Here is a 27,429-nt window from a genome sequence, read left to right as displayed (position 1 = left end):
GATTCTTGTTTTTGTTTTTTGTTTTTGGGCCACACCCAGTGACACTCAGGTTTACTCCTGGCTGTGCGCTCAGAAATCGCTCCTGGCTTGGGGGACCATATGGGATACCGGGGATCGAACCCAGATCTGTCCTGGGTTAGTTGCATGCTAGGCAAACATGCTACCGCTGTGCAATCGCTCCAGACCCCCAGCAAACAATTCTTTAAAGAAAATTGGATATAGTCTATAAACAATTAATTACAACACTCACAAAAACGTGATTAAAATTCAGTAAGACTAGGACAAGGACTGCAGAGCAAACTGAGCTAAGGACATGACCAGGTTTTTCACATAAAGGGAGAATTGACAGCATGAATCAAGGAAATGCAAATAAAGAAGAAATGAAGTGCCTGTTTGGACCCATCCAGTGTACCTGGAATGTGCACAGCTTGGTTAGAGAAAGATTTGCATTCTGTGCCACTCAAGTGAATTACAAATATGGTGTAAAGACTCCATAAACAATCATTCAAACTCTTTACTGAAGGAGACTTTTCTTTTTTCGATGCCCTGCTTATTAGGGAAAAAGGGACATGGGCATCAGGTCAGTCACAGCAGGGAGAGTCTTTCCAGCCCATGTGGAGATCTTTTTTTTTTTTTTTTTTGGTTTTTGGGCCACACCCGGTGGTGCTCAGGGATTACTCCTGGCTATCTGCTCAGAAATAGCTCCTGGCAGGCACGGGGGACCATATGGGACACCGGGATGTGAACCAACCACCTTAGGTTCTGGATTGCTATCTCTCCGGGCCGATCTTTTTGTTTTGTTTTGTTTTGTTTTTGTTTTGTTTTTTGTTTTGTTTTGGGGCCACACCCGGTGGTGCTCAGGGGTTACTCCTGGCTGTCTGCTCAGAAATAGCTCCTGGCAGGCACAGGGGACCATATGGGACACCGGGATTCGAACCAACCACCTTTGGTCCTGGATCGGCTGCTTGCGAGGCAAACAACGCTGTGCTATCTCTCCGGGCCCCCATGTGGAGATCTTGTGTGCCTCAGCATCCTCGGCCATGCTTTATTCCCAAGAAGGCCGCTGTGCCAGGAACTCACTGATTGTCCAGGCATCCATATTTCTGCTTGAGACTTCCTAGGCCAGGACATGACCTCACCTTTGAGTAAACATGCCTGGAATAGAACTGGCATTAATGACAGTGGGTACTGAGCAGTGTTTCAGGAAGAACATTTCTTTTTTTTTGGTTTTTGGGTCACACCCGGTGGTGCTCAGGGGTTATTCCTGGCTGTCTGCTCAGAAATAGCTCCTGGCAGGCATGGGGGACCATATGGGACACCGGGATTCGAACCAACCACCTTTGGTCCTGGATCGTCTGCTTGCAAGGCAAATGCCGCTGTGCTATCTCTCTGGGCCCCGAAGAACATTTCTTACATAGAATGAGAAGGAAGTTTTCTAGCTTCATGATTCGAACTTGGTACAGGGTGAAGGGATTAATATTTGGAGTAATAAAGTGCAAACGATGTACAGTAAACAACTGCAGATCAGCAGTGTGTATAGTTCCAATGACGAAAGATCTTTGAGGGCCACACCAGCAGGGCTTAGGGCCAACTCCTGACTAAATACAGGGATCACCCCGTCTGGGGTTAGGGATTGCTCCTGGTGATTCCTGGGGGGCCAGATGTGCTGGAGATCAAAGCTGGTTGTGCTGTGAATATGGCAAGTACATTGTCCCCAGTACTTTCTCTGACCCTGTGCCTTTTATTGGCCACTAAGTATCCTTGAGTAACGTAAATGATGCCTCAACCTGTGCCTAGCACAGGTATAGAGATGCCATGTAGCCATATCCTGGGCTTGTAGATACATCCTCAGGACATAAACCCATTATGTGAATGGCAACCCCTGTTCTCTGCTGCCTGATGTCGTGCTCCCAGGTTTCCAATGCCTCTTGGCTGTTTGCTTGGTCTCACTTTTTCCTCCTGTTAGCAGTGGCCTTAAGGCTTATGCACTGTGCTCTCTCTCCCAGCTTTGGGGCCAACTCCTGGATCCCCAGCCAGCAGACAGCTCAGTCTGCCTCTCCCTGCAGCCTGCAGATGCGCTCAGTTCCTCTGGCCTTTAGGAACCAGGAAGCTGGACTTGCCTTCCCAGCCTGGTGTCTGGGACTCTGCGGGGTACATGGGCCTCTTTCTGGAGGGACTGTAATCAAGTGTGAGCTTCCTGGGTACACACACACACACACGCACACATACAGGGGTCTCTCCCTGGAGGGACTATTCAAGTGTGAGCTTCCTGGACAGATGGACACACACTCACATTCCTTGTGGCTTTCATGACCTGCCGCCTGGCTCCCTGGCACAGCTGTACCTTTTGGCTAACCAACCATACACCCCAATAAATCAGCCACTGGGGTTGGGACTTGGGCCAGCTCTTTCTCAGAAGGGACCAGGGGACACAGCTCTGTTTTCACAAATGGAGCCACCTGGGTCACAGTAGGGACATTGCCCAGAAACCACCTCCATGAACTTGGGGCGTGGGGAGAAGGAAGGAAAGTCCGGAGGAGGGAGGGAACCAGCTCAGCACAAAGCTGCAAACCGAGTGACAGCCCTGACGCTTTCTTCCCTTGCAACAAATGCAGCAGAGGCCTGATGCTGTGGGGGCACCCTGGTGGTGGTCCCCCTGGCACCCTACATCTTCTTGCATTTCTTTTCTTTGTCTCACACTCCTGGTGGCCCAGGTGGGCTGGCTGCAGGGCCATCCCCAGTGTCTGGACTACGGGCCCCCCTTCCGGCCGCACCTGCCCCTGGAGTTTTGCTCTGACTACAAGTCCTTTGGCTGTTGTGATCAGCGGCGTGACCAGCGCTTGGCGGCTCGTTTCAGGGCCATCCTGGGCACCTTGGACCCTGGGGACCACCAGCTGTGTGGCAGCTACATTAAGAACATCCTCTGCCAGGTAGCCTATGGGAAGTGGGAAGGACACAACTGTGGGAGAATGTCATGGCCCCTTACAAGCTGTGTGGGCCTCTGGGAGATGCTCTGGGGTCTCCTTATCTTGGAGGAGCCCCTTTAACTTCTTCTATGCGTGGGCTTCTGACTTGGGGGAGTAGAATCCATTACAGCTCTGGGTTTCTGGTCTTGGTGCACCCCCTTTGCTAGGAGGGTCAGGGAGAGTCGGGACATTACAACAGCTCTTGCGGGGTTCTCTGGTGACTAGGGGTTTCCTCCATCTTCTGGAAATACAGGCTGCATTCTCTGACTTCTCTGGGAGGCTTATAAGGTGTAGGGCCCCTGAGGGCATGGAAAATCTGATGATGGTGTGGGAGGGGCCAGGGTACTTCTGCCACCAGGGGCCGGCTGATGGTCCCTCAGGGAGGTCCAGCAGTTTCTTGACTCACCCTGGGGGGAGGTGTCATCCCCCTGCCCTACTGCCAGCATTCCTGAGTGGGGGTGCTGGCCCACACCAACTGGAGTACTCAGCATTCTCACACAAAAGCCAGCCGTGGATTGTCTGACATCCACCTATCTCTTGGGGCTCACTCTGGGTTGATTCCTGGGGAATGAGCTGGTGGAAAATTCCCCTTGATATTGGACATCAAGCTTCAGGAAGTCAAACCAGCAGCCCTTGGAGGGATCTTGCAGTTTTTCAGGTAACCCCCTGTAGATCACCAGGGATAATTCTTAATGTAGCTTCTTACCTCTTCTTCATGGGTGAAGATTCAGGAATCTAGAGGGGCATGTCTGGAGTCACTATCACTCCTTGTACAGCTCCAACTTTTTTGGGGACCACATCCATTGGCCCTCAGGGGTTACTCCTGGCTCTAGACTCAGAAATCATTCCTGGCATGCTTGGGGGACCCTATGGGATGCCCGGGATTGAACCCTGGTTGACCATGTGCAAGGCAAACACCCATAAGCTGTGCTAACTCTTACACTTTGTGATCACTCTGGCCCAAGCTGCATTTTGTGGTTTTGTGACCTTGAGTGAGAATATTGATGCCTCTCTGCTCACTCTGGGGAGAGCAGAGTCTCCTCTCCCTCACCCCCGACCCCCCACTGGAGACTCCTGAGTCCTCATTTTTTTCCCCTAAGAGCTAAGAAATGGCAAGTGGCCCCGCTCCCTGGATCAAAGCTCCCCAGGTCGCTTGCTTTCCATGCTGTGTAAGGGTGAGCCTTGGGGAGCTGCAAGTCCAGGGGATTCGTGAGCCTCATCCTTGGTCCTGCCTCTGGACAGTTGCTCCTCAATCTGCAGCCCGGGTAGAAACGAGGGAGGCCAGGAAATCCATTCAGGCGGAAATCGGTGCTTGGGGTCCTCCTGTGTTCGTTCAGAGCAGGGGGGCCCCTACCACGACCCTCAAGGTTTGGTTCTGGAACATTTTGCTTTGCTGCACTCCCAGCCTTGACCCACACCCACGACGCTCGCATTCCCTTCCAGGAGTGCTCGCCCTATGCCGCCCACCTCTACGATGCGGAGAACCCCCAGACCCCACTCCGCAGCCTGCCCGGCCTGTGCCCCGACTATTGCACGACTTTCCTCTCCACATGCCGCTCTGCCCTGGCCCTGCTAACCAGTGACCGGCGCCTGCAGCAAGCCCTGGCCACAGTCGGGGCCCACCCCTGCCACCTCCTCGCCCTTCCAGATCCGGACTACTGTTTTCCCAGTGTCCTGAGGCGCGGCCAGCCTGGCGGCCAGCTGGGGGCGGTGGCCCAGGCCCCCGACGGCTGCCTGCAGCTGTGCGTGGCTGAGGTGGCCAATGGGCTGCGGAACCCCGTGAGCATGGTGCCCGCGGGCGATGCCACCCACCGCCTCTTCGTGGCCGAGCAGCGCGGGGTGGTATGGGTGTTTCTGCCCGACGGCAGCCGTCTACACCAGCCCTTCCTGGACCTCCGTAGCGCTGTGCTGACCACGCCGTGGGCCGGGGATGAGCGTGGCTTCCTGGGCCTCGTTTTCCACCCTCGCTTCCACCGCAACCAGAAGTTCTACATCTATTACTCGTGCCGGGGCCCTAAGCAGGTGGAAAAGATCCGCATCAGTGAGATGAAGGTCTCTCGGGCCGACTCCAATCGAGCGGACCCCAGATCAGAGAGGTGAGCGCTACTTTGGGGTCCTGGGACTGGCCCCTAATCCTGCTCTGACACAGGACCTGCCCACACAGGCGGGACTCATAGGGACAGACACGGAGACCCTAATTAGATGGCTGGTGACGGAGCTCGGATTGGATTCTTTCAGATACAACAGTGACTTGAATACGTTTGCAAGTGACCCCTATAAAGGATCTGGTTCCTTTCTATTAATCCACAACGTTACAACATTGGGGGGGAGGTTAAGGCACAACTGGCTATACCCAGGAATCATTTCTGGAGGTGCTCAAGGGAACCATATATGGTGTCAAGAATGGGATCAGAGCTGGCTGCAAGCCAAGCACCCTCACTTTCAACTGTATGATTGCTCCAGCCCAGCCCTGAATGTTTTTTTCTTTCTTTCTTTTTTTTTTTTGGGGGGGGTCACACCCGGCAGTGCTCAGGGATTACTCCTGGCTCTACGCTTAGAAATCGCTCCTGGCAGGCTTGGGGGACCATATGGGATGCCGGGATTCGAACCACAGTCCTTCTGCATGCAAGGCAAACGCCTTACCTCCATGCTATCTTTCCGGCCAGCCCTGAATGTTTATTTTAGTTTATTTGTTGTTGTTGTTGTTTTTTTTGTTTTTTTTTTTGTTTTTGTTTTTGTTTTTGTTTTTGGGCCACACCCGGCGGTGCTCAGGGGTTACTCCTGGCTATCTGCTCAGAAATAGCTCCTGGCAGGCTCAGGGGACCATATGGGATGCCAGATTTCGAACCAACCACTTTAGGTCCTGGATCGGCTGCTTGCAAGGCAAGCGCCGCTGTGCTATCTCTCTGGCCCTGAATGTTTTATTTAAAAAAAATTTTTTTTAGAGGCCAGAGCAATGGCACAGCGGGGAGAGCATTTGCCTTGCACACTGCTGACCTGGTTTTGATCCTTGGCATCTCCTGAGGCTGCCAGGGGTGATTTCTGATCTCAGAGCCAAGAGTAACCCCTGAGTGCTGCTGGATGTGCCTCCCTCCCCCCCACCACAATTATTTTTAGCTACGATGTTTAGGTGTCAGGGAGTTACACCGAGTTTGGTACTTGAGGGTGTGATTCCTAGCAGTGCTTGGGGACCTGGCAGTACCACGGATAATTTCCATCTTCCTTTTTCTTTTTCCTGTTTTTGGTCTTTGGGCCACACCCTGTGGTACTCTGTGCTCAGGAGGCTCAGGAATGCTGGGGATTAAACCTGGGCCGATAAGGTACAAGATAAAGGCCCGCCCCTCTGTGCTATTCCTCTGGCCCAATTTCAGTCTTTTTAATTGTTGTTTTTGGGCCACACCCACACGCACAGCAACTACCAATCTTGGGCCAGTCATTTGGATTTCAGAGGGGCAATTCCAGATTGTCTCAAAGCCTGACGCATCTTCTTGGTTCTCTATTAGGGTCCTCCTGGAGATAGAAGAACCAGCCTCCAACCACAATGGTGGGCAGTTGCTTTTTGGCCCAGATGGCTATATGTATATTTTCACCGGTGACGGCGGGCAGGCCGGGGATCCCTTCGGCAAGTTTGGAAATGCTCAGAACAAGTAAGCCTGATGAAAGTGGGGGTCCCTTTCCTCAGAGTGTAAACCCGTGGCAAATGTTTATGTGGAGACTCCAGGGGTGTCAAACTAAGTCACTGGCTGCAGGTTGGAGCCTTCTCTGGGGGGATGTGTTTGGTTCTTGGGCTGGCTGCCCATGGCATATTGAGATGCTGTCTGAGTTTCTCATATGTGAGCAGGACGTTATTTACACACCAAGCTCCTATTTTCCAGTTTAGGTCAACTCCCCTGACAACAGCATGTCTGTTGGTGATCACTATGTTTGGGTGCTATTCCCAGTGCCAGGCAGACACTCACAGGAGTGTCCATTTATATATTTATGGGCTTTTTTAATATGGGGACTTTGATTTTTTGTCTTTTGGGTCATTCCCAGTGGCACTCAGGTGTTACTTCTGGCTCTGCACTCAGGAATTGCTCCTGGCAAACTCTGGGGATTATATGGGCTGCTGGAGATCAAACTGTGTTGGCTGTGTACAAGGCAGATGCTCTACCCACTGTGCTATTGCTCTCACCTTAAAGTGGGATCTTTTGAATTCTAAAACTGAGAATGTTCACATTGTGTGAATGTGTGTGTATGTGTAATTTTAATATTTTTTTCTTTTTTTTTCTTTTTTTTTTGGTTTTTGGGCCACACCCGGTAACGCTCAGGGGTTACTCCTGGCTATGTGCTCAGAAGTTGCTCCTGGCTTGGGGGACCATATGGGACGCCGGGGGATCGAACTGTGGTCCGTCCAAGGCTAGCGCAAGCAAGGCAGGCACCTTACTTCTTGCGCCACCGCCCGGCCCCTAATTTTAATATTTCTATCTCTTTTTGGTATTCTATTTACCTATTGCCTATTTTTATTCTCAGTCATCTACTACTATTTATAATCTGTTATCAAATCATGCCCTCCCCTGCCTGTGGGATTCCCATTGCCTTTAAAATTTTATTTTATTTTCATAAATATTTTTGATCAATGTGAGACTTTAACATGAGATCTACCCTCTTACTTGTTATTAATTTGGGCCAGAGTGCTAGTATAGCAGGGAGGGCATTTGTTTTGCATGCAGTTGACTCAGGGTTGATGCCCATCTAGTCTCCTAAGCACCATCAGGAGTAATTCCTGGATGTAGAGTCAGGAGTAACTTTGAGCACCACTGGATGTGACCTCCCAAATTTTTTTTTTAAAAGATTAATTTTAGGGGCTGGAGAGAGAGCACAGTGATGAGGCATTTGCCTTGCAAGCAGCTGATCCAGGAAGGCTGGTGGTTCAAATCCCGGCATCCTATATGGTCCCCTGAGCCTCCCAGGAGCAATTTCTGAGGGCAGAGCCAGGAGTAACCCTTGAGCACTGCTGGGTGTGACCAAAAACCAAACCAAACCAACCACAAAAAGATTCATTTTAGGAGTGTTTGGATAAGCCCCTGGCGTTCTCATTTCAGTGTTCAGGGGATCATGTGGTGCTGGAATTCATTCCGAGGTGCCTACCTGCCCTACACTGCTCCAGCCCTTTCAGCGACCTCCCCACTTTTCTGAACACTTGATTGGAACATAGTACCCACCATGTCAATGTAGGGCGAGCGGCGTTCTGAGGTTCTGCCCGGTGTACACAGGTACTCCTGCCATTGACCAAGTGGGCAGTGCAGGTCAGAACCACACTGGAATTCTGTCTCCTGTTAAGATGACTCTTGGCAAAGCCATGAAAGGTTCCAAGTATGGGCAACTTTGATTTCTCGTTCATCTGCTGTTTGTGGCTATGCAGACGCATGTCATCACGAGGGCAAAGTTGGGAGAGACCTTGAACACGCCTGTTTCTTGGGGTTCTTCTTCCAGAAGTTCCCTGTTGGGGAAAGTGCTACGGATTGATGTGGATGGGAGCTCAAAAGGCCAACGCTACCGCATCCCCCCGGATAATCCCTTCATCTCGGAGCCCGGGGCGCATCCTGCCGTCTATGCCTATGGCGTCCGGAACATGTGGCGTTGTGCCATGGACCGTGGGGACCCCGTCACACACCAAGGCCGAGGTCGCATCTTCTGCGGGGACGTGGGACAGAACCGGTTTGAGGAGGTGGACATCATTGTGAAAGGCGGCAACTATGGCTGGCGAGCCCGGGAAGGCTTTCGGTGCTATGATAAGACGCTTTGTCGCAACACTTCTTTGAGTAAGAATACGAGAAGGGGCTCTCCTGAATGAATGTGGGTGTGGGCATAGAAGTGGGGGACAAACTGGCTGGTGTTCTGATCCCGAATCTCAGATGGTGTGGGCAGATGTGAACCTATCCGCAGCTGCACCTATTTGTTTCTTTCTTTTCTTTTCTTTTCTTTTCTTTTCTTTTCTTTTCTTTTCTTTTCTTTTTTATTTTCTTTCTTTTCTTTTCTTTTCTTCTTCTTCTTATTCTTATTATTCTTCTTCTTCTTCTTCTTCTTCATCTTCTTCTTCTTATTCTTCTTCTTCTTCTTCTTCTTCTTCTTCTTCTTCTTCTTCTTCTTCTTCTTCTTCTTCTTCTTCTTCTTCTTCTTCTTCTTCTTCTTCTTCTTCTTCTTCTTCTTCTTCTTCTTCTGCCATACTAGGTAGTTCTCAGGGGTTGTTTCTGGCTCTGGACTCAGGAATTACATTTGGCAGGCTCAAGGGATAATATGGGATTTTGAGGATCAAACCCAGGTTGGCTGCATGCAAGGCAAGCACCCTATCCACTGTACTATTGCTCCAGTCCCTCTATATTTTTTTAAAATTAAATCTTGGGTTTAGGGATGTTTGGACATTACTTGCTGTGCTCTGAGCCTAATCCCTGGATCCATGCTCAGGAATGGTTCTTGATGGTGGTGATCATGGTTCCTGATGGTATTGGTGTTGTTGTTATTGGTGTTGTTGTTGTTGTTGTTGTTCTTCTTCTTCTTCTCCTTCTCCTTCTTCTTCTTCTTCTTCTTCTTCTTCTTCTTCTTCTTCTTCTTCTTCTTCTTCTTCTTCTTCTTCTTCTTCTTCTTCTTCTTCTTCTTCTTCTTCTTCTTCTTCTTCTTCTTCTCCTTCTTCTTCTCCTTCTTCTCCTTCTTCTCCTCCTTCTTCTTCTTCTCCTCCTCCTCCCTCTTCTTCCTCCCCCTCTTCTTTCCCCCTCCACTTCATCCCCTCCTCCTCTCCCTCTTCTTCCTCCACCTCCTTCTTCTTCTTCTTTTTTTTTCTTGAATCCAGTGATTCCTGGCTCTGTGCTCAGGAATCACTTCTGGTGTTATTCAGGGGACCTTATGGGATGCAAGGGCTTGAGCCCAGTTTGGCCTTATGCCAGGCAAAGACCCTACTAGCTGTCCTATCTCTCCTGCTCCAATTGTCTTCTTTTTCTTCTTCTTCTTCTTCTTTTTTTTTTGTTTTTTTTGTTTTTGGGCCACACCCGGCGGTACTCAGGGGTTACTCCTGGCTGTCTGCTCAGAAATAGCTCCTGGCAGGCACAGGGGACCATATGGGACACCGGGATTCGAACCAACCACCTTTGATCCTGGATCGGTTGCTTGCAAGGCAAGCGCCACTGTGCTATCTCTCCCGGCCCTCCTCTAAGTTACAAAGCAAATTTACAGTTTTGAACAAAATAGCAGGGCCTATGAGACTTTGTTTCAGCCAACATCTTCTTGTTCCATGTGGTCTCAGTATAATATTGGTCAGATGAAAGCTGCCTTCACAGTCGCTGAATGAAACTGTTATTCATTATTTGAGAGCTGCCAGCTTTGTTATATACTCTTCCCCCTAAAGTCCTAATTTCCAAGATCCTCTCAGAGCTCAGTGAAGACATTCTATATTTTGCAAATCCTCAAGTCTGAGACTCTCCTGAGTCCTATTCAAGGGAGCCTGTAAGCCAGGGGTCTCAAACTCGCGGCCTGTGGGCCATTTGCGGCCCTCCGTACAACATTTTGTGGCCCGCGCCAGCCTTCAAATATCGCAGTATTCACGATTATTCACTTACTAAATAATCGCAATAAAAATCATATTAGTAAGAAAAAAATCGCACTAAACATTCACATACCCCGAGCAGTTCTGTTTGGGGTATGCAAATGTTTAATGTGATTTTTTTTCTTACTAATGCGATTTTTTATTGTGAATATTTGGTAAGCGAAATCCCTTATGCAGCCCTGCCTCACCCCGACTTTGCCTCCTGCAGCCCCCAGGTAAATTGAGTAAGCTCTCTGCCTCCCAAGAGAAGGTGATTGGGGTACTTGTTTTGCTTGAGGGTCCAGTCCTGGGAATTTGGGAAGTTTCAGGTTGGCTGTTGAGAAACTAACCATGATCCACTTGGTTATTTGCCCAAGCAAAGGCTGAGAAGCAGAGTATTTTTCTTCTGAAGCAATAGCTCTATCTAATCAGAGTCCCCCCTTCTTACTTCTCCACATCATGAGCCTCTCTTTCTTTGTTCCCACACAGATGATATCCTGCCAATCTATGCTTATGGCCACTCCGTGGGCAAGTCAGTCACTGGAGGCTATGTCTATCGTGGGTGTGAATCCCCCAATCTCAATGGCCTCTACATTTTTGGGGACTTCATGAGTGGGTAAGGAAGCACTGCCCCCATTTATGTTTTAATGGCATGTGGTGAAATGCCTTGAATAATTTTTTTTATGACTGTGTTCATACATGTGCATTGCCACCAACCGTATCAGGGCATAGAACATCACTGATACTCTGAAAGGTTACTTTTTGTATATTGCCAACTAAAATAGTCACTTTTGTGCTATACACACACATACACACACACACACACCACCACCACCACCACCACCACCACCAGTCAGTCACTTTCATTGCAGGTTAATTTTGCTTTTGGAACTTGATCTTAAAGAAATTAGAGTTTTGTTTTTCCCCCTCTCCTCTGTTAAGTTTATTTATTAACTGAAGTCACATTTTACGATGAATCACTTTTGGTATATTGGTATATATGGTATATGGTATTTTGGTATATTCATGAAATCTGATATTACAAAGCAAGAAGAGAGATAAATGACTAATAGGTGTGACAGCACTGTTACATTTCCCAGATACTATTGAACGAGCTAGATGATATATTTACGAAAACAATGCAATTGTGTAGGATGTTCTGGCACAATGTTAATATTTCAAAAATGAGATTTATCATTGGTAGAGATGCTTTCCTCATGGTGTACCAAACCTGTTTTAGGATGGAAAAGCAACTGCCCCTTCAGACAGAGGACACTGACAGAAGTGTAAGAAGTCATAATCATGTCCTTGTCCTTAATCTTGTTATTGATTTGCTCTGGGAGATCCAGTTTCTGGTGAGCAAGGGGTGAGTCTAGGAGGAAAAATAAGCCAGAGGGTAGAAATATGGATTCCTAACCTATAAGGTTTTATTTTTTGTCTAGTCGACTTATGGCTTTACAGGAAGATAATAAAAACAAGAAATGGAAGAAGAAGGACATTTGCCTAGGCAGCCCAGAGGCCTGTGCTTTCCCAGGACTGGCCAGCACCTACAGCAAGTTTATCATCTCCTTTGCTGAGGACGAAGCAGGTAGGAAGTGTGCTGTAAGCAGCACCCACTTTGTGGGTGTCATATACTGAGCAGATGTTATGTCTCTTCTATCACTGAGATGCCTTTTATAAAAGACTATACAGTTCCAAGAACTGTACAGCTTAATTTTTTTTGGTGTTGGGGATGCTCAGGGCTTACTCCTTACTTACACTCAGGGATCGACTCCTAAGGCTCAGGGAATCATAAGGAATGCCAGGGATGGAAGCCAGGTCTTCAGCATTCAAGCCCTCCCTGCTGTACTGTTTCTCTGGCCCAATACTGTCCATTTTTATGTGTTTGCTTGTTTGGGGCCTGGGAGCCAGACCCCTGTGTGCCCAGAGCTTCCTCCTGGCATTATGCTCAGGGATTACTTCTGGTAGTTCCCAGGAGACCACATGCTGTGCTGGGAATCAAACTGGGATTGATTATGAGCAAAGTAAATCATCTTATCCACAGCCTACATTTGAAATCTGACTCGGGAGTTGTAGCTCTGCAATGTCTAATTTTGTTCTTTATCTGACAAGGAAGCACACCAGAACAGCCATCCCTGTCTTTGGGCCCATGGCTGTTTCTCCAACCTGTCATGACCCTCTCTCCAGCTGATTGCTAGAATTTGCAGTCATATGGGATTTATTGGACTGCTGGGGAGGGTTGGCACCAATGGGTCAGCCCCCAGCTGAGCCCTGTGAGAAAGGAGGTAGTGTTAGTGGCAAAGAATTTCTTTCTTAAGAAATTCTCAAAGGGGGCCGGGCGGTGGCGCTAAAGGTAAGGTGCCTGCCTTGCCTGCGCTAGCCTTGGACGGACCTCGGTTCGATCCCCCGGTGTCCCATATGGTCCCCCAAGCCAGGAGCAACTTCTGAGCGCATAGCCAGGAGTAACTCCTGAGCGTTACTGGGTGTGGCCCAAAAACCAAAAAAAAAAAAAAAAAAAAAAAAAGAAATTCTCAAAGGACAGTCAGTTAGACAGGTTCCACTCACTGAAGGACAGAGACTCAGCAGAGCAAGATGGTTATATATGTGTGTGCATGTGTGCCCATGTGCCCATGTGCCCGTGTGCCCGTGTGCCCGTGTGTGTGTGTGTGTGTGTGTGTGTGTGTGTGTGCGCGCGCGCGCGTGCTCACATGCATACATGCACAAGAGAGACAGACAGATACCATACAATAACTCATTTTTAAATCAGCAGTTGGACTTTTTTGGAGGAAGAATTTTCCCAGCACTGTTTGGGAACCCCAGGAAATTCTCCCAACAACTCTCTACCAACCAGGCCTGAGGATATGTGGACACAAGGGCCTGTTGATGCTGAGGGACTCCAGGGCCACATGCAGTGTTGCTGGGGTCCCACAGAGTCAGAGATGGAATGGGGGAGGTGTGTGTTTTGTGCACCTCAATGGTCCAGCTAATGGTTTCATCTCAGGCTTTTGTAGCAAGCAGCACTTGATTTGGGAAGATAATATTGGCCCATTTCGTTCAGTGCTGATGGCCCCGCTCCCCACATTCTGGTTTGTTTGTTTTTGTTTACACCTGGCATCGCTCAAGGGTTACTCCTGGCTCTGTGCTCAAAAATCGCTCCTGGCAGGCTCGGGGGACTATATGGAATGCCGGGATTCAAACAACCAACCTTCTGCATGCAAGGCAAATGTCTTACCTCCATGCTATCTCCTCGGCCCCCCATATTCTGGTTTGGACTTCGGTGTCTTAATCCAGTTCTGAGGCTTCCTTATCAGAATAAGCCCTCACACTTGTGCACACTTCTAATTTTTCATCTGGGGGTGGGGCAGAGGGTAGGGTTTGTGTGTAGCAATGTCCTGCAAAGTGGACCCTCAGCTGAACTCTTCTAGGCCAGGAAGGCTCCTGTGCAAACCAGAGCTTGAAGATTCGTTTATTTTATTTTTAAGTTTTTGGAGCTTTCAACCCATCCTCTGTTCCAAAGAAAAACTAAAATTTTCCCTTCCTGTTCCCAAGGTTTCTGTTATTATTATTATTATTATTTTTATTATTTTAATCACTCCTGGTTCATTCACTCCTCACCACTTCATTATTTTAATCACTCTTTGTCATTTAATAGTCACTCTTGGACATGGTTTGATGGAGATCGAATCTGGATTGGTTCCACAAGGGCAGCTTGCTAGACAAATACCGTACTACTATGCTATCTCTCCGGCCACTGAAGATTCTTTTTTCCTTTTCCCTTTATTTGGGAACACAGCCCCTGCTGTGCTCAGGGCTTACTCCTGGCTCTGTGCTCAGTGGTCCTATGTAGAGCCTACAATGGGGTGCTGGGAATCAAATCCAAGGTAGACCTGTGCTGTCATTTATGTCACTGGAAGTCTGGTTTCTTTCTTTCTTCTTTCTTTTCTTTCTTTTTTTCTTTTTCTTTTTTTATAGGAAGTCTGGTTTCTTAGCTCTTTTTTTTGTTTTGTTTTGTTTTGTTTTGTTTTTTTGGGCCACACCCGTTTGATGCTCAGGGTTTACTCCTGGCTACTCGCTCAGAAATTGCCCCTGGCTTGGGGGGACCATATGGGACGCCGGGGGATCGAACCGCGGTCCTTCCTTGGCTAGCGCTTGCAAGGCAGACACCTTACCTCTAGCGCCACCTCACCGGCGGAAGTCTGGTTTCTTAGCTCTTAGTTTCTTTCCACTTGGAGCTAGGGGGCTGAGAGAACCCTTTCCCAGGAGCAGAGAATATCTTTCTTCCTGCATCTATGCTTTCTTCTCTGTCCTCTCTCCTCCCTCCTTCTTTTTTCTCCTCCATACTTTTTTCTCTTTTTCCCCAGATCCTTTCTTCTCCTCCCTCCTTCCGTGTGTGTGTGTGTGTGTGTGTGTGTGTGTGTGTGTGTGTGTGTGTGTGTGTGTGTGTGTGTGTGAGATGTTTTGGGCCACACCTGGTGATGCTCACAGGTTACTCCTGGCTTGGGGGACCATATGACGCCGGGAGAACAAACTGCGGTCTGTCCTAGGCTAGCGCCGGCAAGGCGAACACCTTACCACTTTGCGCCACCGCTCCCGCCCACCTCCCTCCCGTCGGTCCCCTCTTCTCCCTACCTCAACCTTCCTCCTCCCCAAGCTGGGAACAGAGTGAAGAGATTCTGTGGAAAGGTGCAAAGGCTCTTTTGGAACAGCCAAACTTTAGTTTTCTGTCAGAGGTGACTCCGGGAACATGGGTCTTGGCAGATCACAGGCTCAGAGGCCTTCCCCGTGCTGGGGCCCTGGAAACTGGAGCATCCTCTCTTCTCAGACTGTGGTAGCAGAGTGATGATAGCTTTATACAAACTATTTGTGAGTGTTTCTGTTTCTTTTTTTCTTTTCTTTTCTTTTCTTTTCTTTTCTTTTCTTCTTCTTCTTTTTTTTTTTTTTTTGTGGTTTTTGGGTCACACCTGGCTCCATGCTCAGAAATTGCTCCTGGCAGGCACGGGGGACCATATGGGACGCCGGGATTCGAACCGATGACCTTCTGCATGAAAGGCAAACGCCTTACCTCCATGCTATCTCTCCGGCCCCTTCTTTTCTTTTCTTTTCTTTTTTTTTTGGAAGGGGAGTGTCATTCCCAGCAGCGCTCAGGAATTACTCCTGTCTCTATGCTCAGAAATTGTTCCAGGCAGGCTTGGGGGACCATGTGGGATGCCAGGATTCGAACCACTGTCCTTCTGCATGTAAGGCAAACACCCTACCTCCATGCTATCTCTCCGGTTCCCAGAGTGTTTCTGTTTCTTAAATTTCCTGGAAGAATCTGAAAGGGACTGGTAGTAGGTCCTCTTGAAAGGTTCAAAAGAATTCATTAGTGAATCCATCTGGGCCTAGAATTTTGTTTTGGGAAGACTTATCAATCACCATTTTAATTTTCTCAATAGTAATGTGCTGTTCAGATATGCTGTGTCATCTTGATTCAACCTTGGGAGGTTATAAGAGCCCAATAATTTATCCATTTCTTCTAGGTTTTCTTGTTTTGTGACATAGAGTTTCTCAAAGTAGTCTCTGATTTTGAATTTCTGTAGTATTTGTAGTAATCACCTCCTTTTCATTTTTAATTGGCTTATTAAGTTTCTCGATATGCCTTTCTTTGTGAGTTTTGCTAGTAGTTCATTGATCTTGTTTATTTTTTCAAAGAACCAACTCTTGCTTTCATTGATTGTTCGGATTGCTTTTTGGATTTTCAATTTATTAATTTATGCTCTACATTTTAATATTTTATTATATCTGCCTAGCTTTAGTTTATTTTATTGATCACTTTCTAATTTTATAAACTGTGTCATCAAGTTATTTATTTAGGCCTCTTCATCCTTCCTGATGATTGCTTGCAAAGCTGTAACTTTTCCTCTTAGTACTGCTTTTGCTGTGTCCCACAAATTCTGACAATTTATGGCCTTTATTCTTATTTATTTTCAAAGACTTTTTGATTTCTTCTTCGATTTTATCTCTGATCAATTGTTTTTTTTAGTAGTGAGCTTTTTGATTTCTAGGTGTTAATGTTTTTCTTCTGTGTTTTTAATTTGCTTCTAATTTCAGTGCATTAGGATCTGAGAAGTTAGTTCTTAGAATTTATATCCTTTTTATCTTATGTAGGTATGTTTTATGGGCCAACATGTGGTCTATTCTGCATTTGAAAAGAATATCTATGCAGTTTACTGAGGATGGAGAACCTATGTGTGTCTACTAGGCCAATTTCTTTCATTTCTCCTTTTTGAGCTAGTATATTCTTGTTAGGTTTTAGCCTGGTTGACCTATCAAGCAGTAACAGGGCAATATTGAGGTCTCCTACTATTATTGCATTGCTATTGATCTCTTCCTTTAAATTTGTTAACAAAAAAAATTTGTTAACAATGGTTTGAAATATTTTGCTGGTTCCTCATTAAATGTGTATATGTTTATGAGTGATTTCTTCCTGTTGTACATATCCCTTGATTATTAAGAAATGTCCATCTTTGTCTCTTATAACTTTTTAATGTCAAAGTTCTGTGTCATCTGATATTAATGTGGCCACTCAAGCCTGTTTAAAGGAATTGTTTACTTGGATCATTGTCTTCCAACCTTTGATTTTTGAGTATATGTTTGCTCTTAGTATTCAGATATGTTTCTTTTAGGCAGCAGAATTTTGGGTTAAGCTTTTGATCTATTTTACCACTCTGTGTCTCTTAAATGGTGCATTTAGTTCATTGATGTTGGGAGAGAAAATTGTCATGAGATTTAGTGTCAGCTTTCTGTAGGAGTTTGGTGTGTCTGTTGGTCTGTCTTGTCTTAAAGTAGACCTTTCAGTTTTTTATTTTAAGTCTGGTTTTGAGTCTGTAAAGTTTCTGAGCTGGTTTATCTGTGAATCTGTGTAACCCTCCTTTAAAGCTGAATCTGATTGGGTGAAGTACTCTTGGTGAAGCATTCATTTTGTTGAGTTTTGTCACTATATCCCACCACTGCTTTTCAGGAAATGAGTTTTCTTTTGACAGATCTGCTGTAAAATTTAGGAATGCTCCTTTAAGCGTATATTCCCTTTTTGATCTTGCTGTTTTCAGTATTCTATCCCTATATTTGCTATTTGTCATTGTGACTAGGATGTGTCTTGGGTGGTTTCCTCTGTATCTATTTTGGCCACTACCTTCAGGCATGCAGGATTTGGTTGCATGCACTTTTTAGCTTTGGGACTTTTTTTGCAATTGACTGCTGATTCTTTTTTTTTTTTGGTTTTTGGGCCACACCCATTTGATGCTCAGGGTTTACTCCTGGCTATGCTCTCAGAAATCGCCCCTGGTTTGGGGGGACCATATGGGACACCGGGGGATCGAACCACGGTCCTTCCTTGGTTAGCGCTTGCAAGGCAGACAGTCACCTTATCTCTAGCGCCACCTTCCCGGCCCCGACTGCTGATTCTTTATGAGGATTTTCTTCCTGTGTCTCTGGGACTCCAATAATTATATTGTTTCTGTTGAGTTTATTAAGACTTTTATTTTCATCTATTCACATTCTTTGAGGAATTTTTTCATTATCTAATCATTTGTTTTAAGTCTCTTTTGTTATATGAAGTTATGTATTTCATCTTTCAGCTCACCGATTCTTTCCTCAGCCACTGTTACTCTGTTGATGAGGTTTTCCAGTGATGTTTTCATTTTTCCTATCAAGTTTTTCAGTACTCTAATTTCAGTTTGAAGTTTTCTCATTTATATTTTCATATCTTCTTGATTCTTATTTGTGGTTTGTTCAGTTTATTCCATGTAAAATCACCCCATGTGCCATCTCTCTAACCCCAAGTGAATGAGTCTAAAGCAGGGTCACACATGAAATAATCCAAACCAGGCTAGGGTGAAACATATCTAGTCTGGCAGTCTTTTTCCTCATATCTCCAATAGCTGCCTGCTGGAACCACTGTTTTTATTGAGTACAGAGATCACCCCTTTGTAACATACTGTAAGGACAGTGTAAGGACAGGTAGCTCAGGATATCCTGAGGTAGTCCCACCCAGGTTTACAAGTAAGACAATCTCTGTTTCTGGGTAAAACCAAATTGTAAACAAACATACAAAAAAACCAGAGATAATCTTTGTAGGTAAAATAAGGTGTAAACTAATAGTTCCATGCTTTCTTTGAGTTCTATGAGGATCCTCCATATTTCTTTTCTAAAGTCCTTATCTGAGAGGCTAAATAGGTGGTTGGCACTTTTTGGGTCATCAGATCTGCCATTTTCATTCTCTGTGTATGGTGGAAGCCTGCATTCTTTCCCCATTGTCATGCTTGTAGTGTGATGTTTTCTACATGTTGTGCTGGGGATAATTGACTAGGAGAAGTTGTTCCACTCTTTGTTGGGCGGGGGTGGGGGTGGGGTGATCAGCTTACTGTGGCATGAAATTGAGTCCACTGCTGATATATCCAGGGTCCCCAAATATCTCCCAAATTGAGAGACAAACTCCCATTCTCGGGAGACCTTGGCAATAATTGTCTGCAATAAATGATCCAAACAAAGAGGTTTTGGAGGACAAAAGGTTTGGCTGAAAGAGCCTAATCCTCCCTGGTTTGATCTCTCTCCCCTCCTCTCCTGTCTCTCCTCTCTGCCTTTCTCTCTGTCTCTTTCTCTGTGTGTCTCTCTGTCTCTCTCTGTGTGTCCCTCTCTCTGTGTCTCTCTGTCCCTCTCGCTGTGTCCCTCTCTCTCTGTGTCTCTCTGTCCCTCTCTGTGTGTTTCTCTTTCCCTCTCTCTGTGTCTCTCTCTTTGTGTCTCTCTGTCCCTCTCTGTGTCTCTCTTCTTCTTCTCTCTTCCCCTTCCCTCTCTCCTCCCTTTCCCTCTCCCTCTCTCTCTCCCCTCTCACAATCCCCTCTGTCCAACTGCCTCTCTCCCACTGCCTCTGTCCAACTCCCTCTGCCCAACCGTCTCCTTTGGCCTCCCCTCCAAGTTCCTTTATTTCTAAATACAAAATAAATACAATACATAAAATAAATACAAAAATACTCTACAGCTTACCTCTGTTGACATGCATTCCATGGACTCTGCTCTTTGGGGTGATGTGGGCCTGAGCCCCGCAGAGTGATGTGCATCCAGGTGCTTTTGTCTGGTCAGGATGGCTCCTACGTTGACGTTGTCATGGATATTTTTTAATGGTTTAGAAAATTTTTTGCAAAATAATTTTCAACAAGACTTATTTAGAAAGATGTGTGTATGTGTATGGAGAGAAAGAGAGAGAGAGAGAGCAAGAGAGAGAGAATAAAAAAGAGAAATGTGATTGCTTGAGAGAGAACATGGGCTTCTTGATCCCCCAAGCACCCTGAGGAGTGTTTTCAGTGAGCACTGTGTCAGGAGTCTATTTGAGTGTGACCCAGAAACCTAAAACAAAGTTGCCAGCTGGACCAGGTACAAGACTCAATGGGCAGGTTGGATTTATAGCGCAGCGGTGGGGCAGTTTGTATGTGGCCTACCCAGGATGGACCTTAGTTTGATTTCTAAGCATAGTCAGGTGTGACCAAAACCAAACAAAAGCAAAAAAACCCCAAGATTATCCAGGATAGTCAGTCCCAAGATTATTGCATTAAAAAGTGTCAAATCAGGGCCAGTGCGGTGGCACAAGTGGTTGGGCATTTGCCTTGCACATGGATAACCTAGGACAGACTGCGGTTCAGTCCCTCCAGCATCCCTAAGCCAGGAAAGAATTCTGAGCCCAAAACCAGAAGAGATTTCTGAGCCCATAGCTAGGAGTAATCCCTGAACATCATTGGTGTAACCAAAAAGTCAAAAAAAAAAAAAAAAGAACTCTGTGGGCTAGTCTGGCTCCTCCTGTCTAGCAGCAGTGGCTAGTGGCTGGACACTGAGAGAGGCATTTACCCAGCATCACTTCCTGGGACACCAATGGCCTCTTGGTCTATATGTGTCAAAGGCATGTGGTCATATCAAGTGCACTCAGTTGAGGGGAAGGTGCCAGGTTTCTGGTTAAGCCCAGCAAAGCTGGGGACAGTTGGGGTCTCAAGGCACACAGACCAGGACAGACACCTCACTCACCTCAGGGGACTGTCATCCTGTTGTGTATGGACAATTGCCTTGCACGTGGCCAAACTATGTTTGATCCCCAGCACCCCCATTGGTCCCCTGAGCACTTCGAAGTCTGATCCCTGAGCAGAGCCTGAAACTGATTGCAGCCAGGTGTGGCCCTAAAACAAATAAGACAAATAAACAGAAAAATAGAAGAGTGACTGATGATCTGAAATGATCTGAAACCTTTTTTTTTTTTTTGGTTTTTGGGCCACACTCAGTGACGCTCAGGGGTTACTTCTAGCTATGAGCTCAAAATCGCCCCTGGCTTGGAGGACCATATGGGACGCTGAGGGATTGAACCTCAGTCTGTCTGTCCTAGGTTTAGCCTTGTGTAAGGCAAATGCCCTACCACTTGCACCACTGCTCTGGCCCCAACTTGACACTTTCTAATGCAATAATCTTGGGACTGACAGTCCTGGAATATCTTGTGTTTTTGCTTTTGTTTGGTTTTGGCCACACCTGGCTGTGATAAAGTGTTACTCCTGGCTCTCAGAAATTACTCCTACAGGACTCAGAGAGGAATGAGAGGGACCATATGGGATGCCAGGTATTAAACATAAGTTGACTTTGTGCAAGGCAAGTGCCCTCCGCCACAGTGCTGCTGCTCTGGCCACTCATGATCCAACTTGACAAAAGCACAGACACTATGTGGGACCATTTCTCAGGTACAATTGCATTAGCTGGAGTCAGAATTCACACTCTAGGAATGAAGGAAATAGAAATGGAGGAAAGGGCAAGGTATGGTTAGAAATTGGCAAGAAGTTTCTCAAGGAGAAAGCAGAAATCATAAGTCCTGTGCTTAGCACAGAATGTGCTGTGCCTGAGGTGCTCAGAGAAGCCTCCGCAGGTCTCAGCCGGAAAAGGTGATGAAGGAGTTTCCCAGGGCAGAACCTGAACAAGGCAGCTCTTTTGGGTTAGCGAACACAAGCACAGATGCTCTCTGCTGGATCACCCCTGGACTAGACTTGGGAACTCTAGGGGGTCCAAAGGCCAGACGCTGGGGTCCTGTTTCTATGTGAAGGTTCTGCAGCCAGAAGGCCCTCTGTCCTTCCCCTTCATGATTGTCCTTCTTTTTAGGGGAGCTCTACTTCCTCGCCACCTCCTACCCCAGTGCCTATGCACCCCGTGGATCTATTTACAAATTTGTTGACCCGTCAAGGTGAGATTTGGTCTCTTTTTCTACTCTGGTGCTGTTTATATTTTATTTTAATTAATTTTTTTTTTTGTTTGGGGGACGCAGCTAGCAGTGTTCAGGGGTTACTCCTGGTCTTATGCTTAGGAGTTACTCCTGATGGTGTCTGGAGACCAAATAGGGTGCCCATGATTTAATCCAGGTTGGCCATGTGTAAAGCAAGTACCTTACACACTGTACTCTCTCTCTAGCCCATCTGGTGAGGTTTTTAATTCATTTAAAAAATCATAAAAATAGTTCTCACTGACCAAGAATAAGCAAACACTATTTTAAAACATTTTATTATGTCTTTGGCATATGTAATCATATAAAAATGCACACATACAACATGTTACACTTGATCTTCACAAACTATAGCCAGCTCACAAATCAGGAGAGAGGGCACAGTGCCAACATACCCCATCAAATTGCATTTAAGCTCTTTCTTACAGTTCAATATCTTTTTTTTTCCTTTGGGGGGGGGACACCCGTTTGATGCTCAGGGGTTACTCCTGGCTAAGTGCTCAGAAATTGCCCCTGGCTTGGGGGACCATATGGGACACTGGGGGATCGAACCGTAGTCCTTCCTTGGCTAGTGCTTGCAAGGCAGACACCTTACCTCTAGTGCCACCTCACCGGCCCCACAGTTCAATATCTTAAACCTATTTTTTAAAAAATTATAGTGTATGCACTGAAGAATTTCATTTTTAATTGAAAAATCATTATTGATTAAAATTTTATGGTTTATAATGATGTTAATAATGCTTTTTATGCACATAGTTTAAACACTAGTGTACCCACATCCCTCTCCTGAACACCCCAGTGCCCCTTACTCTTTCTCCACCCTCAAATCCATTGTGTGGATTAGCTTTTCCTAGGAAAGACTATTTTTCATTTGGTGTTGTTTTGCTTTGGGATCACACCTGGCATTGCTTAGAGATTCTTAATAGCTTAGTGTTTGAAGGGTTTCTTGGCCATGTTCATGTAGTGCCAAGGGATCAAGCCCAGACCTTCTCCATACAAATCACACAGAATCATCTTCATTTATTTATTTTCCCAACTGTGCACAGAACTCACTCTTGGTTCTATGCTCAGGGAATCACTCCTGGTAGGGATCAGATTCAGGGGTGGTGCTGGGGATTCAAACTAGGTCTGATGCATGCAAGGGAAATGCCTTGCCCACTGCACCATCACTCTGGCCCCCTCTTCTGAGTCAGCAAACATTATCAAGTAAACTGTTCCCCTTGAGACAGACAGCAGCCTCATGGGCAGATCCAGTCTCTAGGAATCCTAGAAAAGTGGGGAGACAGTCTCTGAACCTTCTCAGGATGACTCATGTTTGTTTGTGCCTCCTCTTTTCCATTCTGGAAACTTTTGTCTGGGGTTCTCAGACAACAGTGCTCTCCCTGATAAAGACTTAGTTGCGGGGCCGGGCAGTGGTGCTAAAGGTAAGGTGCCTGCCTTGCCTTGGACAGACCTCGGTTCGATCCCCCGGTATCCCATATGGTCCCCCAAGCCAGGAGCAACTTCTGAGCACATAGCCAGGAGTAACCCCTGAGCGTTACCGGTGTGGCCCAAAAACCAAAAAAAAAAAAAAAAAAGAGAGACTTAGTTGCTCCCTAGATCCCTAGACCTAGTAGAGGTCTCTAGAATTCCGTTCAGCTGTCAGATCTCTCTGCATCTCTGTGTGAACCTTTTTTGGGATCAGTGGCAGTGTTGATCCCCTTAGCAGATTCTGCATTTTTCTCCCAAGTTGTGCTCAGGGGCCCATTTTTCTGAGATGCTCAGTGCAAGAGCCCAGTGATGATGCTCTGTGTGGGCACTGCTGTACTGAGTCCACCAGGTCAGCCCAGGCTTTAGGGTGAGGGTGTCCTTTGGGTGTCCCCAGCTAAGCCTGAGCCAGATTCTGCCAGAGATTGGAGCTGGCACTTTGATGATACCCAGGGGTCTGCTGCATCTTTAGGGTATCCATGCCCTCCCCACAACCCCACCAAGTTCATAGCTCAGAGCTTGCTCTGAACAAGCTCACAACTTGTTCTGAGACAGATATCTGCCTGTCTGATGTGGGGGGGTGAACCCAATTCTTGCAAAGTTGAGCCTTCTGGATTCTTTACTATCTTGATGTCTCCCCAAAACTTGCCACTTTGTCCCTTTGATCTTTCCAGACGAGCACCACCAGGGAAGTGCAAGTACAAGCCAGTGCGGGTGAAAACCAAGAGCAAGCAAATCCCTTTCAGGCCTCTTGCCAGTGAGTCTGTGTTCTCTAAGGTGTAGGTTTGCAGGGGGTGTCCCCACAAACTCTCAGTAACCCTCCCGGCATGGGGGTGGGGTTGTGGTTTCTCCTGAAGGACGTATCCAGGTTGTACCTGGGGTTCCACCTCTCTTCTCGTAGCCTTGACCAAGCTGTGGCCAGCTGTGTCTCCCTATCTGTGTTCATCCAACTTCTTCACATCCATGACACAGCATTTGGTACCAGGGGAAGTCAGAGTCTGTGGGAAGAGGCAGGGGCAGGGGCAATAGCTATTTTGGGGTGAAAGGTTTAGCAGATAGAGTCCCTGAGGATGAGGACCACTTTTTTGGGTGGTATCCTGAGCTATTAAGGAGTCTGTCTTCTGGGGCTAAAGAGCTAGAACAGCACCAATTGTGGCCTCCTCAAGATTGCTAGAAGGGATCCCTAAGTGCAGAGCCAAGGGTGAGCCCTGAGAATGGCTAGATGTGGTGCCAGGAAGAGAAAGAAAATAGGAAAAGGATGAAAAAGGCCACAGGCTTCAGTCAACCAGCCTGGGTCCATGCTTCATAGGACAACCCTACTCAGCTCTGTCTTTGGTCTTGGACCCAGTTGAGGGAACAGAGGAGACAGTTTGCAGTGCTGAGGTGAAGGGGCTCCTGTCTTTCCCCACTGGAAATTGCTTTCTTGGCTTTTATTTCTCCCTTAAATCAGCACTTCTTTCCCAGAGACGGTCCTGGCCTTGCTGAAGGAGCAGTCGGAGAAAGCTGTTGAGAAACAGACCAACACCTCTCTGAATTCAGCTCTGGAGGTCAGCACCAGGAGCAGAAAAATGTTTCCAGAGGCACGAACACGAGGCCGATACAGAGTGTGGTCCCCAGGGCCCCAGAGCCAGAGGAAGAAGAGCCAGAAAACCCGCCATGGGGAGCTGAGGGGGTCAGTCCAGCTGGGCCCTGCTTTCGGGGTTGCCCCAGACCCAGAGACCAGGCAGGGGACCTGTGAGCAGAGAACCAGTTTGCTGTGAAGCCTTGGCTGACATTGGTCCTCTGAAGAAGGGGTGAGAAGTGCAGGGGGTCAGGCAGAGACCTGAGCTTGGGGTGCTTTTGTCTGCTTTTGGAGATGTATGTACATGCATGGGGTGCCCCACATGTTTCTGTTCCTGACTGATGGCACACCTATACCTGCAAACCTGTTTGTAAGCGCTTCTGTTGGCTCAGGCCCACATTCAGGCAATAAAGGATTCTGGCGTCCTTACCCTTTTATCTCTTTGGCTATTTGTCCATAGTTAGGAAACCAAGTAGACCAGGGGAGTTTGCTCAAGCTCCAGGCCTCTTTCCCCTGCCTTAACTCCTGCCCATGGTAAGTTCTGGGATCAGGATGGTAAGGGAAGTGCCCGCTCTTGGCCTGACTGCCCTCTGCCCCTACTTCCTGCCCTCTGCCAGGCACAGAACGGGGATCCCTCTGTCTCCTACCTGGTGTTTGCATGGATTAAGAATTGAGTTGGGGGGCCGGAGAGATAGCATGGAGGTAAGGTGTTTGCCTTGCATGCAGAAAAGTCGGTGATTCGAATCCGGCATCCCATATGGTCCCCCGAGCCTGCCAGGAGCAATTTCTGAGCATAGAGCCAGGAGTAACCCCTGAGCGCTGCCGGGTGTGATCCCCAAAGAAACCAAATTAAAAAAGAAGAAGAAGAAGAAGAAGAAGAAGAAGAAGAAGAAGAAGAAGAAGAAGAAGAAGAAGAAGAAGAAGAAGAACTGACTTGGGGTAAAAGAGATGAAACAGTGGGAAGGGCACTTGGCTTTATTCTGGATGAGCTGGATTCAATACCTGCTATTCCAGTAGTTGGCAACCTATGGCTCACGAGCCGAATGTGGCTCTTTACACTTTTAATTTGGCTCTTCTGTGTGCCAGGCGGCAGCTCCAAGAGTCAGGACTCTGCTCCTAGCCTCTGTCAGTGCGCACCATGTGTGGCTCTCAAAATAAATTTCAATCGTGGTTTTGGCGAGATTTGGCTCAGTTGAAAAAAAAAAAAAAGATTGCCGACCACTGCTATTCCATCTAGTTCCTTGAGCCCCTCCTCCCAGGAGTGATCCCTGAGTGTAGAACCAGGAGTAACCCCTAAGGATTGCCAGGTGTTTCCCAGAACCCCCACCCTCAAAAAAAAAAAAATCCAAAACAAAGAAGACCTCAACAATAGAAAAAAAATCACTTGTATAATTATGTATTTTTATGAAACCTAACATATGCAATACTATGGATTAATTAGAATATATGAATATAATTTACATGCAGTATGTGCAATACTAGGCATTTCAGAAAAAAGGAAAATAAGTGAACTGTGACTTTAATGAATTAAAGTCTGACTCATGACCTTGTGATTATGTTTACTTTTATTTGGCACTGCATTTTCTAAAGCCAGTTTTTTTGAAAAATCTGAGTATGTGACTTTATTTTATTTTATTTTATGTTATATTTTGGTTTTTGGGTCACACCTGCTACGCTCAGGGGTTACTCCTGGCTCTATGCTCAGAAATCGCCCCTGGCAGGTACTGGGGACCATATAGGATGCTGGGATTCGAACCACTGTCCTTCTGCTGCATGCAAGGCAAACGCCTTACCTCCATGCTATCTCTCTGCCCCATGTGACTTTTTTTTCCACTTCAATCTGAAGGTGCTGACAGTCCTTTATCAAGATCTAGCCCTGACACCTGAATGGTGGGAAATTCATGTATTTTGGGGCCTGAAAGGTCTTTGCTTTGCAAGCCCCCTAAAGTCCCCATGCACCGTCGCCAGGAGTGATCCCAGAGTGCAGAGTCAGGAGTACAGATGGGTGTGCCCCTTTCCCCCAAAAGAGAGAAGAAATTCACATTTTTAATAGTAAAGTCAGTGGGAGGAACTCTGCAGCCACGTGGCTTTCCGGAAAGGAGCAGCCCGGGCTGTTTATTATGGTGCTTCGCTCCTCCCTCCCCCGATGGGCAGGGCCGCAGGGCTGGGCTGTGAAATCCAGACTGCCACGTGGCAGCCGCAGAGCTGGCTTCGCTCTCGGCCAGACTGATCTCGCTGCACGGCCAAGTTTCCGCCAGCCACTGGGACCTGCTGCCATAGCGCCGACTGCTGGCCGCGCGGCGCCAGAGCAGGTGCAGCGTCGCGGAAGGTTGTTCTCCAGGCCTGCAGCCGGCCCATGGACTCGTCCCGCGTCCCGCCCACCAGCGCAGGCCCCGCTTTCTCATTAGCCACACTCACTCCCTTTCCCTTCCCACGGAGCACCCCGCCCACCCCTGCAGCTCCTCCTCGAACCACGCCCACCCCCACTTGCTCTTCTGCCCTTTGTGTGTTGGTCCAGTGGCCCTCAAACTATGGCCCGCGGGCCACAGATTGTATTTGTATCTGTTTTGTTTCTTCATTGCAAAATAAGACATATGCA

General features: G+C 47.2%; 1 protein-coding gene across 1 annotated transcript; it reads left to right on the top strand.

Moving 5' to 3' along the window:
• The first annotated feature begins 1,899 nt into the window (after positions 1-1,899).
• On the top strand, positions 1,900-25,029 carry HHIPL2 (HHIP like 2). Its single transcript, XM_049770768.1, has 10 exons — positions 1,900-2,178; positions 2,715-2,944; positions 4,304-5,062; positions 6,470-6,613; positions 8,442-8,770; positions 11,014-11,140; positions 11,967-12,112; positions 21,685-21,766; positions 23,944-24,026; positions 24,734-25,029. The coding sequence occupies exons 1-10, from the start codon at positions 1,900-1,902 to the stop codon at positions 25,027-25,029; spliced, it is 2,475 nt and encodes an 824-aa protein (XP_049626725.1).
• The last annotated feature ends 2,400 nt before the right edge of the window (positions 25,030-27,429 follow it).

The sequence above is a fragment of the Suncus etruscus genome, chromosome 3 (assembly GCF_024139225.1).
Source record: "Suncus etruscus isolate mSunEtr1 chromosome 3, mSunEtr1.pri.cur, whole genome shotgun sequence".
In the NCBI taxonomy this organism is placed as follows: domain Eukaryota; kingdom Metazoa; phylum Chordata; class Mammalia; order Eulipotyphla; family Soricidae; genus Suncus; species Suncus etruscus.
This window is presented reverse-complemented; position numbering and strand designations above follow the sequence as displayed.

Coding starts and splice junctions, on each gene's coding strand:
- HHIPL2 (XM_049770768.1), top strand. CDS start 1,900: ATGTCGTGCTCCCAGGTTTCCAATGCCTCTTGGCTGTTTGCTTGGTCT. Junction 2,179..2,714: donor GGCCTCTTTCTGGAGGGACT/GTAATCAAGTGT, acceptor CTGGTGGCCCAG/GTGGGCTGGCTGCAGGGCCA. Junction 6,614..8,441: donor TTTGGAAATGCTCAGAACAA/GTAAGCCTGATG, acceptor TTCTTCTTCCAG/AAGTTCCCTGTTGGGGAAAG.